At 42.0% G+C, this 12,611-nt stretch overlaps 1 protein-coding gene across 1 annotated transcript in view; it reads right to left on the bottom strand.

The window, feature by feature from the left end:
- The window catches only part of LOC112241939 (fibroblast growth factor 12), a 141,441-nt gene extending 129,859 nt beyond the window's left edge, over nucleotides 1-11,582 (bottom strand). Inside the window, exons 1-2 of the mRNA XM_042300004.1 lie at nucleotides 11,483-11,582; nucleotides 11,162-11,316 (exon numbers count right to left, since the gene is read on the bottom strand). Of these exons, the coding sequence (XP_042155938.1) occupies nucleotides 11,162-11,201 (40 nt within the window). The 5' untranslated portion in view covers nucleotides 11,202-11,316; nucleotides 11,483-11,582. The remainder of the gene's footprint in view (nucleotides 1-11,161; nucleotides 11,317-11,482) is intronic.
- Between the last annotated feature and the right edge of the window lie 1,029 nt (nucleotides 11,583-12,611).

Raw genomic sequence — 12,611 nt, 5'->3', positions numbered from 1 at the left:
TAACCATACCACGTGGACCTTTGGCTACACGGGTGGAAATGGTTCAACTCGATCCCGACAGAATAAGAGCAAATCTTCAATACTAATTACTAGTCTGCAGCTAGAAGTTGTGTCAACCTGATACGCGAAGACCGACAACCACCGAAACATCTATGCGATAAGAACATTTCTGAATGGTACTCTGCAGTATCCATTCCAACCACGAAAGACTCCAGGGAAGCAGAGAGACGCTTAGATGAACTTTCCAACAGAAAGACAGACGATTCCAACAGAGATCACGACAACACACTGAGCATAAATATATATTGATTGCAATTATTCCCGAATGAGTGAGCATTCATGTGTAAAGGATTAGCATTTTAATTAATATAATTATCAACTGTGTAGTGACTCTTGTCTTTCGCGCCCTTCTCAGTCCATACCCACTTCCCTTTATCCACCAAGCCGTCATATCGGCTTAGCCCACTAGTGAACCTCCCCCATCATTTCCTTGGAACCATATCTACTACTGTTTGTTTGTTTATGCATTTATGTGATTGTTTAGTTAATAATTTATTTACTAAGACAATTGGTGTATGGATGATTCATAGTAAAGGCTGGGTTCGTGCAGATAACCAACTATTTACTACATTTGGAATAAGACTAACGTGAGGTAAATAATAATTCATTAGAAGACTAATTGATCAGATGTTACATTAGGAAAATTATAACTTTGTAATCTGAAGATTTTCCTTGGTGCCCCAACTTCCTAGTTAATTACATTTACATGATTAGTTTAATCACGTAATAATAATTACAGAGAAATTATTTGATAAAATAACAGTCTTCACTTTAAAACTTCTTATGGCTTGGGGGCAGTATTTCGACGTCTGGATGAGAAGCATGCCCAAAGTAAACTGCCTGTTACTCAGGCCCATAAACTAGGATGTGCATATAATTGGTAGATTTGGATAGAAAACACTCTAAAGTTAAAATAATGTCTGTGAGTATAACATAACTGATATGGCAGGCGAAAACCTGAGGAAAATCCATCCAGGAAGTGGGATTTTTTTGATGTGGGTAGTTTTCAATTGAATGCCTATAGAGTATCTAATGGGTTAGGACCCAGATTGCAGTTCCTATGGCTTCCACTAGATGTCAACAGTCTTTAGACATTGTTTCAGGCTTGTTTTCTGAACAATGAAGAATAATGAGACCTTTCTGTCAGTGGACTGTAGAATCATGCAGTGCTGGTTTGCGCGAGTGACCGAGTGCCCGCCCTTCGTTGTTTTTCCTTTCTATTGAATACGCTATTGACCAGTTGAAATATTATCGATTATTTAGACAATTGACAACCTTAGGATTAATTATAAACATCGTTTGACATGTTTCGACAAACTTTACCGGTACTATCAGGATGTATTCGTCTGCATGTTTTGACCGCCTTTGAGCCAGTTGAGTACTGAACAAAACATGCCAACAAAACTGAGGAACTTTATCGAGAAAAAAACAAACATTTATTGTGTAGCTGGGACTCGTGACTGCAACCAGATGAAGATCTTCAAAGGTAAATTATTAATTTTATCGCTATTTCTGACTTTCGTGAAAAAATGTTTGTAAGCTTTTGTAAGCGGGGTGCTGTCCTCAGATAATTGCATGGTATGCTTTCACAGTAAAGCCTTTTTGAAATCTGACAAAGCGGCTGGATTAACAAGTTAATCTTTAAGCCAATGTATAAAACTTGTAATTTTATGAATATTTATTATGACTATTTCTGTATTTTGAATATGGCGCTCTGCAATTTCACCAGATGTCGTCGAAGTGGGTCACTAGCGGAACGCCTGCGCTAGAAAGGTTAATGATGCCAAAGACACGACAACAGGAACGGTACATCTACTGTTGACATCTAGTGGAAGACATAGGAACTGTAATCTGGGTCCTAGCCCATTAGATATCTGCGGGACAGGTACAGGACGGCAACAACAACTGCCCGAGTTACACCAGGAATGCAATATCCCTCCATCAGTGCTCAGACTCTCAGCCTATTGCAGACAGAGGCTTGACTGAGGGCTTGTAGGCCTGTTGTAAGGCAGGTCCTCACCAGACATCACCGGCAACAATGTCGCCTATGGACACAAACCCACCTTCGCTGGACCAGACAGGACTGGCAAAAAGTGCTCTTCACTGACGAGTGGCATGTTTGTCTCACCAGGGGTGATAGTCGTATTCGCGTTTATCGTCGAAGGAATGAGCGTTACACCGAGGCTCTGAAGCGGGATCAATTTGGAGGTGGAGGGTCCGTCATGATCTGGAAGGGTGGGTCACAGCATCATTGTTGTCATTGAAGGCAAATGCTGTGCGTTACAGGGAAGACATCCTCCTCCCTCATGGTACCCTTCCTGCAAGCTCATCCTGACATGACCCTCCAGCATGACAATGTCACCAGCCATACTGCTCGTTCTGTGCGTGATTTCCAGCAAGACAGGAATGTCAGTATTCTGCCATGGCCAGCGAAAAGCCCGGATCTCAATCCCATTGAGCACGTCTGGGACCTGTTGGATTGGAGGGTGAGGGCTAGGGCTAGGGCCATTCCCCCCAGAAATGTCCGGGAACTTGCAGGTGCCTTGGTGGAAAAGTGGGGTAATATCTCACAGAAAGAACTGTCAAATCTGGTGCAGTCCATGAGGAGAAGATGCACTGCAGTACTTAGTATCTGTTGTGGCCACCAGCTGCATTGACTGTTACTTTTGATTTTGACTCCCCCTTTGTTCAGGGACACATTATTCAATATCTGTTAGTTACATGTCTGTTGTTGAATATTGTTGTGTTCATACAAATATTTACACATGTTAATTCAGTTTGCTGAAAATAAACACTTTTGACAGTGAGAGGACGTTTCAGTGAGAGGGGGTATAGAGAGAAGTGGGGGGAGAGTGTTTGTGTGCTTTACGAGAGTGAGAGAGTGTTTGTGTGGTATGGTCTACGGAAGAATTCAACATTCACCCTCTGTTCTGTGGCCAAGGATTGAAAGCATCACCCAGTCTGAGGTGTCACAGAAGCAAGCATGACAAGATGGGCTTTGCCCATCATCCACTCCAATCTGTCTACCTCTTTGTGGGCCTATTGTGAAGATATGGCCAATCAGAACTTACGCAGTGGCGAAATATGTGATTGCTTAAGGTTATGTATTTAAGGTCTTTTATGTATCTCCTTTGGAATCAACTCCAATGTTAGTCCGTTATACAGTGCCTTTGGAAGGTATTCAGATCTCTTGATTCATTTAACATTTTGTAACATGACAGACCAGTATTCAGAACCTTTGCTATGAGACTCGATTTTGAGCTCAAGTGCACCCTTTTTCCATTGATAATCCTTGAGATGTTTCTACAACTTGATTGGAGTCCACCTGTGGTAAATTCAATTGATATGACATGATTTGGAAAGGCATACACCTGTCTATATAAGTACTCACAGTTGACTGTGCATGTCAAAGGAAAAAACAAGCCATGAGGTCGAAGGATTTTTTGAGGGGGCATTATGGCCACGCAAAGGGAATGAAATTTGAGGCATTATCAAGTGCTTGTCAAATTGTGAATGAGACTGATAAAGTATGTACAGCCTGCTCAAAAAACAAAGCAGAGCTTTTCAAATCATCATTAGAGTCACATCATGCAGGCTTAGAATGTATTTAAAATCACAACATATAGCCCAACACTTGTATCACAACTAAAGTTACATAAATAACTCTAAATTAAGCATATAGGAGTACCTGTTTCTTTGTTAACCGCTCAATACAGAATAGCTTAATGTGCACACTCACTCAAATCATGGAGAAAATATCCTTTCTATTTTATTCAGACATGTTCAATTGTATTCTTCATACTATAAAATAATATTAAATAATGCCACGGAATTATAAGCTAATTTTGTCTGCTAATTGAACACAGCCATATGGCATTGGCCAAACTCAGAGTATGCTATTCTGTTCTTCTGAAACAGACTACATTTTCTTCAAATCATGTTGCTTTAGACGTGTATAAAATAAATAATGGATTTATTAGACTTTTTAAAATGTAGATGTTCCAAAGGTCTGCATCAGTGGCTCGTAGGTTATGCGTGGAAACCAGGAGATACTAAATGTGTTTATGTTAATTAACGGTCAATTACCGTGAGACAATCAAGGTTGACAAAATGTTATGATCACCACAACCAACTGCGTTACCTCTAAAAACCAGCTTCTGGTTGGTCTTAAATATCCCTTTGGGTGCTGCCTGAAATTAGCACTCTGGATCATGTTAAGGACACACCTCAAATATTTCCACCCGGCCCATCTGTGCACAAGTGAGCTGATATAAGACAGGTAAATTGCAGAACATGGCGTTAGGGCTGGAAAACGCCATTGCGGCAGTTTTTACAATACGAAATTGCAAACTAACGTGTGTTTGACACTAGCGTCTCTAATGCCAACCAAAAATAGAGCCCCTGGTCTCCAACAGTATCTTTAAAATACTTAAGCTTTGCATGATTGAGCTTTTACTCATACTATGTAAACCCAGGCCTGATGAATAATAAAGTGTCCCTCCCAAGACAGGGTGGTAGAGAAGTTGAGGGAAAGGGAAAAAAACATAACATCGGTCTAATATTCAGCTGAAAATCTTTGACAAAGCAGCCACAACACTACTCTGCTTTGGGGGCCTGGGGACTTCCCACCTTTGGCAACCAAGTTTGTTTGGATTTTTTTCTCCACTACATCTGGGCAATGTAACAGACAGACATTGATTGTGTAACCCAGCACCTTGTTTGACTGTGTGTGTCTGGCTTTTCCTGGCCTCTTAGCTAGCCGGCCAGCTGGTGGAGAGAGAGAGAGAGAGAGGGCGAGAGGGAAACCCTTTTGGCCCATCATCAAGGCCTCAAATTACACTCTCAGCAGCAGAGGAGAACCTAAACACCCTCTCACAGACAGGGCTTGCCCCTATGTAAAACAGTAGGTGAGGGAGGGAGAGGTACTGTTGTGTGGTGGGTCTGGGTACTGTGACAACAAAACTAACCATTTCTGTTGTCTCTGTGTAATGGATCAATATCAAATTTATTTTTGTATGGAATTGTATTGACACAGCTTCAAAGAAAATGATGTGTGTGTCTGGAAGTTCTGAAATCTGATTTTTTTTGTTATGTTTGTGATGCTGACCAGAAACAAATTGAGTGAGTGGACTTTATAGGTCGTTTTCCCGGACACATATTAAGCCTAATCCTGGACCAAGAAGCACTTTCAATAGATTCTCCATTGAGCTTTGGCTTAGTTTCATAACACACCTAGGAACTGACTGACTTGACATACCAACCTAGTCTCAGAGCATTTCGTATTAATCTGTACGTAAATCCAAGAGGCTCCATTTAGTATGATATGTTGTGTTTCATATGGTATCTATTCATTTGTGAATGTCGATCACCCATTTCGTATGATATGTTATGAATTACAATATGCATAACATGTTTCAAAATTGCAAAACATACATTATGTTACGAATTTACAAAACGTATGACATGTTACGAATTCTAGCTAGGTGGCTAAGTGGCTAACAGTTAACTAACTGTCTAACAATATCTAGGCTAGGGGTTAGGGGTTAAGGTAATGTTTAGGAGTTAGGTCAAAGGGTTAAGGTTTGGGTTAGGGGAAGGGTTAAGCAAATAGTCCAGGTAGCCAATGTGCGGGGGCACTGGGTTAATTGAGGTAATATGTACATGTATGTATAGTTAAAGTGACTATGCGCAGATGATAAACAGAGGGGTAAAAGCTGTTGAGAAGCCTTTTGGTCCTAGACTTGGCTCTCCGGTACCGCTTGCCATGCAGTAGCAGAGAGAACAGTCTATGACTGGGGTGGCTGGGGTCTTTGACCATTTTTATGGCCTTCCTCTGACACCACCTGGTATAGTGGTCCTGGATGGCAGGCAGTTTAGCCCCAGTGATGTACTGGGCCGTACGCACTACCCTCTGTAGTGCCTTGCGGTCGGAGGCTGAGCAATTGGCGTACCAGGCGGTGATGCAACCAGTCAGGATGTTCTTGATGTTGCAGCTGTAGAACCTTTTGAGGATCTCAGGATCCATGCTAAATCTTTTCAGTCTCCTGAGGGGGAATAGGTTTTGATGTGCCCTCTTCACGACTGTCTTGGTGTGTTGGACCATTCTAGTTTGTTAGTGATGTGGACACCAAGGAAATTGAAGCTCTCAACCTGCTCCACTACAGCCCTGTTGGTGAGAATGGGGGTGTGCTCGGTCCTCCTTTTCCTGTAGTCCACAATCATCTCCTTTGTCTTGATTACGGGAAAGGTTGTTATTCTGGCACCAAACGGCCAGGTTTCAATCTTTACTAACGACATGCCACTAGCCTTGAGTAAAGCCAGTGTGTCTATCTATGCGGATGACAAACACTATACACGTCAGCTAGTACAGCAACTGAAATGACTGCAACACTTAACAAAAAGCTGCAGTTAGTTTAAGAATGGGTAGCAAGGAATAAGTTAGTCCTAAATATTTCCAAAACTAACAGCATTATATTTGGGACAAATCATTCACTAAACCCTAAACCTCGACTAAATATTGTAATGAATAATGTGGAAATTTAGCAAGTTGAGGTGACTAAACTGCCTGGAGTAACTCTGGATTTGAAACTGCCATGGTTAAAACATATTGATACAACAGTAGCTACGATGGGGAGAAGTATATTCATAATAAAGTGTTGCTCTGCCTTCTTAATTAACAACACCATCAACAAGGCAGGTCCTACAGGTCCTAGTTTTGTCGCTTCTAGACTACTGTTCAGTAATGTGGTCCGGTGCCACAAAGAGGGACTTAGGAAGATTGCAGTTGGCTCACTGCTGGCCCTTAAAAGTACACAGAGAGCTAACCTTAATGACATGCATGTCAATCTCTCATGGCTCAAAGTGGAAGAGAGATTGACTTCCTCCCTACTTGTTTTTGTAAGAGGTGTTGACAAGCTGAATGTACGGAGCTGTCCGTTTAAAATACTTACACACAAACACACACCAGAAATTGCCCATGCCTCGTCTATATTCAAGTTATTTTTGCAAAGCTGTGTACAGAAGCATTTAGCATTTAGCACATCTTATAATGCAATCAAGTACTGACAAAGTCATAGCCAAGATTTTCCAATTTAATCACAATATGAAATTCAATTAAAAAAGAGAATGGTGCAGTTCCTTGTCTGAAATGGCAGGTAGCCTAGTGTTGAAGACTTTTGGGCAAGTAACCAAAAGGTCTGGTTCAAATCCCTGTGCTGACTAGGTGACAAATCTGTCGATATGCCCTTGAGCAGGGCACTTAACCCTAATTGCTCCTGTAAGTTACTCTGGATAAGAGCATCTGCTAAATTATTAAAACAGCATGTTAGAAAGGGTTTAATTCACCACGTGTCCATGTATGCTTCCAAAATAGCACTCTATTAGTTATATACTGCACTACCAATGGGCCTTGTCAAAGGTAGTGTGCTAGTTCCATAGGGAATATGGTGCCATTTCAAATCACATTTTATTTGTCACATGCACCAAATAGAACATGTGTGAAATGCTTACTTACAAGCCCTTAACCAACAATGCAGTTTTAATAAAATACCTCCAAAAAAAATAAGAGTTAAGAATAACAAATAATTAAAGAGCAGCAGTAAATAACAATAGCTGGGCTATATACAGGGGGTACCGGTACAAAGTCAATGTGCGGGGGCACCGGTGTCGAGGTAAAATGTACATGTAGGTAGAGTTATTAAAGAGACTATGTATAGATAATAACAGAGAGCAGCAGCAGCGTAGAAGGGAGGGGGGCAATGCAAATAGTCTGGGTAGCCATGTGATTAGCTGTTCAGGAGTCTTATGGCGTGGGGGTAAAAGCTGTTTAGAAGCCTCTTGGACCTAGACCTGGTACGCCGGTACCACTTGCCATGCAGTAGCAGAGAGAACAGTCTATGACTAGGGTGGCTGGAGTCTTTGACAGTTTTAGGGCCTTCCTCTGACACCGGTTGGTATAGAGGTCCTGGATGGCAGGACGATTGTCCCGGGTTATGTACTGGGCTGTACGCAGCACCCTCTGTAGTGCCTTGCGATCGGAGGCCGAGTAGTTGCCATCTAGGCAGTGATGCAACCCATTCTCAAATAGATGTTCCTTTTCTCCAGGTGGGAAAGGGAAGTGTGGAGTGCAATAGAGATTGCATCATCTGTGGATCTGATCGTGCGGTATGCAAAATGGAGTGGGTCTAGGGTTTCTGAGATAATGATGTTGATGTGAGCCATGAACAGCCTTTCAAAGCATTTCATGACTACAGACGTGAGTGCTATAGGTCGGTAGTCATTTAGGCAGGTTACCAGCCATTCCCACAGTACACTCTCTCACTCACCCCCCTTCCCTTCTCTGTGTGATTGTGTGATTGGAGACAGGTGTACTGAGTCAGAGCAGATCCCTACCAGCTGCAATTCGTTCTATTATCAAGACCTCTACAAATACTCAGTTCTGCCACTTCCACTCTGCCAGAATGTAGTCTCTGCTCATTTTGCTGCCCTGACTCCGGTCCTGTCTCCTGTTCCACATCTTACCACCCTACTCTGAACTCACCACACCACCATTCCCTTGGATTCCCCTCCAGACCTGTTTACCCTGTCCCAACCCTGCACACTCCAACTTCAGCCTCCATATCTGGTTTCCTACAACTCATCCAAGCTTCACCGGATCTGCACTCCATATCTCCCTTTGTTACAATAAATACCTTGGTTCATTCATCTCTGTTTCCTCGTCTGAGTCTGCTCTTGGGTTCCCTGTGCTGCTCCATGTAACAAGACAATAAAAATAGAACAAAACCCATACATACCGAGTTTTGAAGGGAAATACCGATTTTATTTTATGAGTTATCATTTTGTTAAAGACTTAGTAAAGACTGAAGCTACCGTCTCATCGAGGAGGTATTTGACAGCCTCGAGTTTAGCCTAGCATCGTGTGACACCAAGAGAGAATTGCTTGGGGAAGATAAACGAGTTCATGTTTCCATGGGATATTGGTTACTGCTCAGGAGTACTGTCTGCATTGATAGCTGTGCTTGCTGTGGGTCTTGAGGAAACCTGCACGGAACAGCTCTACTTCACTGAGGAAATATCTACGAGTAGTGAGTAACCACAACGGTGGGGTACTTCTGGACTTTGTGTGTCGTAATTTTTTTTTTTTTGCTCCAACGCCAGCCAACGGATTAAGCAAGATTTAACTAATTTGGACATGGGTTGTGCATGACTCATGGGGGTTTATTATTTGTATTTATTTTGATGTGGTGCATTGAAAATGTAATAAAACAAATCTTGAACCTTATGTTTGTTGACTTGGTGGAGTCATTTACTGTTTCAATTTCATTTAATGCATGGGAAAAAATATCCTTATACAATAACAAAAATCTATAATCATTCTATCTGAAGTTAACCCCCTAGTTGTCATCATCCTAGATAGTTTACAATAGGGTTTCTTATTGGAGATGTCCTTCTCACCTAATATCCCATGCGGCTGAGATATTCTGCGTAAGGTAATATCGTGAGAGTCAAATTTGAGCCTGGTGAGAGGGTTACACTCGGAGTACACGTTCTGGTAATCCATCTGCCCCAGCGGCCTTGTTAATGTTGACCTGTTTAAAGGTCTTACTCACATCGGCTGCGGAGAGCGTGATCACACAGTCGTTCGGAACAGCTGATGCTCTCATGAATGTTTCACTGTTACTTGCCTCGAAGCAAGCATAGAAGTTAATAAGCTCATCTGTTTGGCTCATGTCACTGGGCATCTCTCGGCTGTGCTTCCATTTGTAGTCTAATGGTTTGCAAGCCATTACAGTTGGCCTGTCTTTTATAATCAGTTTAAATTTGGTTCAGTCAAAGAATGCCTAAACCAGCCTGATTTTCATCTACCTATTAAATGCATGTGCTTCACAGGCCATGGCACATGTTCTGTCAATAGCCAATTCATGATGTTGTCTATTTGTGTGTGTGTGTGTGTGTGTGTCCGATGCCCCATACACATAGAAGGTTACCTGAAAATTATAATGAGATACACACACACACACACGTGTCAAAGTAGGCTAGAACACAGGCTGCTACATGTGTAAAGATAATGTGTGTGGGCTTTCAGCCTTGCCCATAGCCAGAGAATTGAGAGAACCCACCCTTCCCCTCCTCCAGAAACCCTACGCAGCTGTACATTTGGCAGGTTGACGTTTATTGTCAAGAATCTTGCCCTGCAGGCAGAACTAAGTGATTTCTGCTAGATGGGAAAATCTAAATTGGCTATATTAAATACACGAAAATAAAAATAGCTTTGGTCTTAATTTAATACTAGGGTTAGGCATTAAAGTTAGCATTGTGGTTAAGGTTAGCGTTAGGTTTAAAATCCGATGTTATGACTTTGTAGAGCTGCCTCCAGAACAAGATTCATTACAAAAAACGCTAACCTGCGTAAATTTGCTGCATCAGGGTTCTGTCAGCCAAGAGACAGTAGATCTAGCTGGTCTGTCATAATATAATAGAGACAGTAGATCTACCTGGTCTGTCAAAAGATAATCGAGTCAGTAGATCTAGCTGGTCTGTCATAATACAATAGAGACAGTAGATCTAGCTGGTCTGTCATAATATAATAGAGATTATAGATCTACCTGGTCTGTCAAATTAGAATGGAGACAGTAGATCTATCTTGTCCGTCATAATATAATAGAGACAGTAGATCTAGCTGGTCTGTCATAATATAATAGAAGCAGTTGATCTAGCTGGTCTGTCATAGTACAATAGAGACAGTATTCACTGAAAACAAAAGCAACGACGTAGCCTACAAGGGCAAGTCGTAGTAGGCTACGGATACTCTACGCCCGAGGCAGCAGGAGACCGACACAGATGTTCGTAGCCAAATAAACCACACCTTATAAATCCACCACTGCCATTTCATGTAGGCTAAGCGGCAAGGCGCCTGTCAAGTGTAGAGGAGCACCAAGTACCGCAGTCTACTCATACAGAGACGTGGGCCACGCACCCCCGCCGACACGCCACCAGACCCACTGATTCAATACACAGAATACACAGAACACACAGCACACACACGCTGCGATTATTTCACACCCACACAGTCTGTTATTAAATAAGTAAAGAAGTTGCTTACCGGGTGCTTTGTCTGCTTTATCTACTTTAATGATCTCCATCTCCCGTTGTGATTAGGTTGATCAGGGAAGGAAGTTAGAGACGCTTCGTTTCTGGGAGATGTCAGAGCTGTTCTGGTCGGGATGTGGTTCTTCTTCCCCCCTGGTTTGTCTGCCTCTGTAATCAACAAGCGTGACCAGTGAGAACAGCTGGTTTATCAATGGCCGGACTGTCCGTGAGTCGATATTGTGTAGGAGAAAATGGCTAACTCGGATATTTTGGGGTGATTTCCGACCAAGCAAATTGAACGCTGTGTCTGTCCACGCGTGTGCATTAAGCCTACCAGTGTCCGCGCGCTGTTTATCGGGAGCTGTCCTCTCGCCTTGGTGGTGAAGTCTATGCTGCAGCTCGGGCTCCTATGAAATACAGAAGTGACGTCACGACAGACTCCCCTGCTGGAGTTTTAAGGTGACATGTTAGACAGTGGAGAGTCACTTCCACTACCGAATTTGTGCATCCGACAACAAACACCTGTTATTGTGCACTACCTGATATATATTTTTATAGTCATCAAATAAAGCTTTTTGCTCTTTTACAAAAGTTTTAGAACACCTACTCATTCAAGGGTTTTTGTGTATGTTTTACTATTTCCTACATTGTAGCATAATAGTGAAGACCAAAACTTTAAAATAACACACGTGGAATCATGTAGTAACCAAAAAAGTGTTAAACAAATCAAAATATATTATATATTTGAGATTCTTCAAATTGCCACCCTCTGCCATGATGACATCTTTGCACACTCTTGGCAGCGTTGACTATCACAAGATAGCGTGCTATCAGATTCCCCCGAATAACATTTTCCTTGTCATAGCCTACTCTTTTGCGATATTTACATTGACTCATTTGTGTTCCAAACACTCAGACGTTTGGTTCTCACATAATTTAGCTGAGCTCAGAAGTCCATTTGATCCCATTTATATAGGCCTAAGATTTCTGCTGTCGAGGCTGAAGATACACACTAAACTACAAGTCCTGTTCTTTTCCAGATATAGTCTCAAGTGATGACTCAAATGGGTGCAGGTGTAGGCTGGAGGAATTTAAACATGTTTGCAGGATTTTTAGCAAATGGGTTTAGTGTGTGAGTTTCCATGGTAACACAGGTTGGTACCCAAGTACAGTGATGTTACTTTTGTGTGACCTGTAGGCAGTAGGGGCTGAAGGGCTGCCTGGCTGTAAGTTGCTATGGAGACTATAAGTGATGACATATTACATTTTAGTGGCTCCAAAAAATATTGAAATTGAAAATGTTATGGGCTTAGTAGGGCTAGATGTAATGTATTGCAGATAATATAAGCCTATAAGGTACTGGTTTATGGTTCTCAATATTTCTAAGGGTGTGTCCTAAATATCACTATATTGCAGTGCAGTACTTTTTACCAAGACCCATATGGCCCTATACAAAAGTATTG

Source organism: Oncorhynchus tshawytscha, linkage group LG17 (assembly GCF_018296145.1).
Source record: "Oncorhynchus tshawytscha isolate Ot180627B linkage group LG17, Otsh_v2.0, whole genome shotgun sequence".
Taxonomy (NCBI): Eukaryota; Metazoa; Chordata; class Actinopteri; order Salmoniformes; family Salmonidae; genus Oncorhynchus; species Oncorhynchus tshawytscha.
Note: the sequence above shows the minus strand (reverse complement) of the source record. Positions and strands in the feature narration are given on the sequence as shown.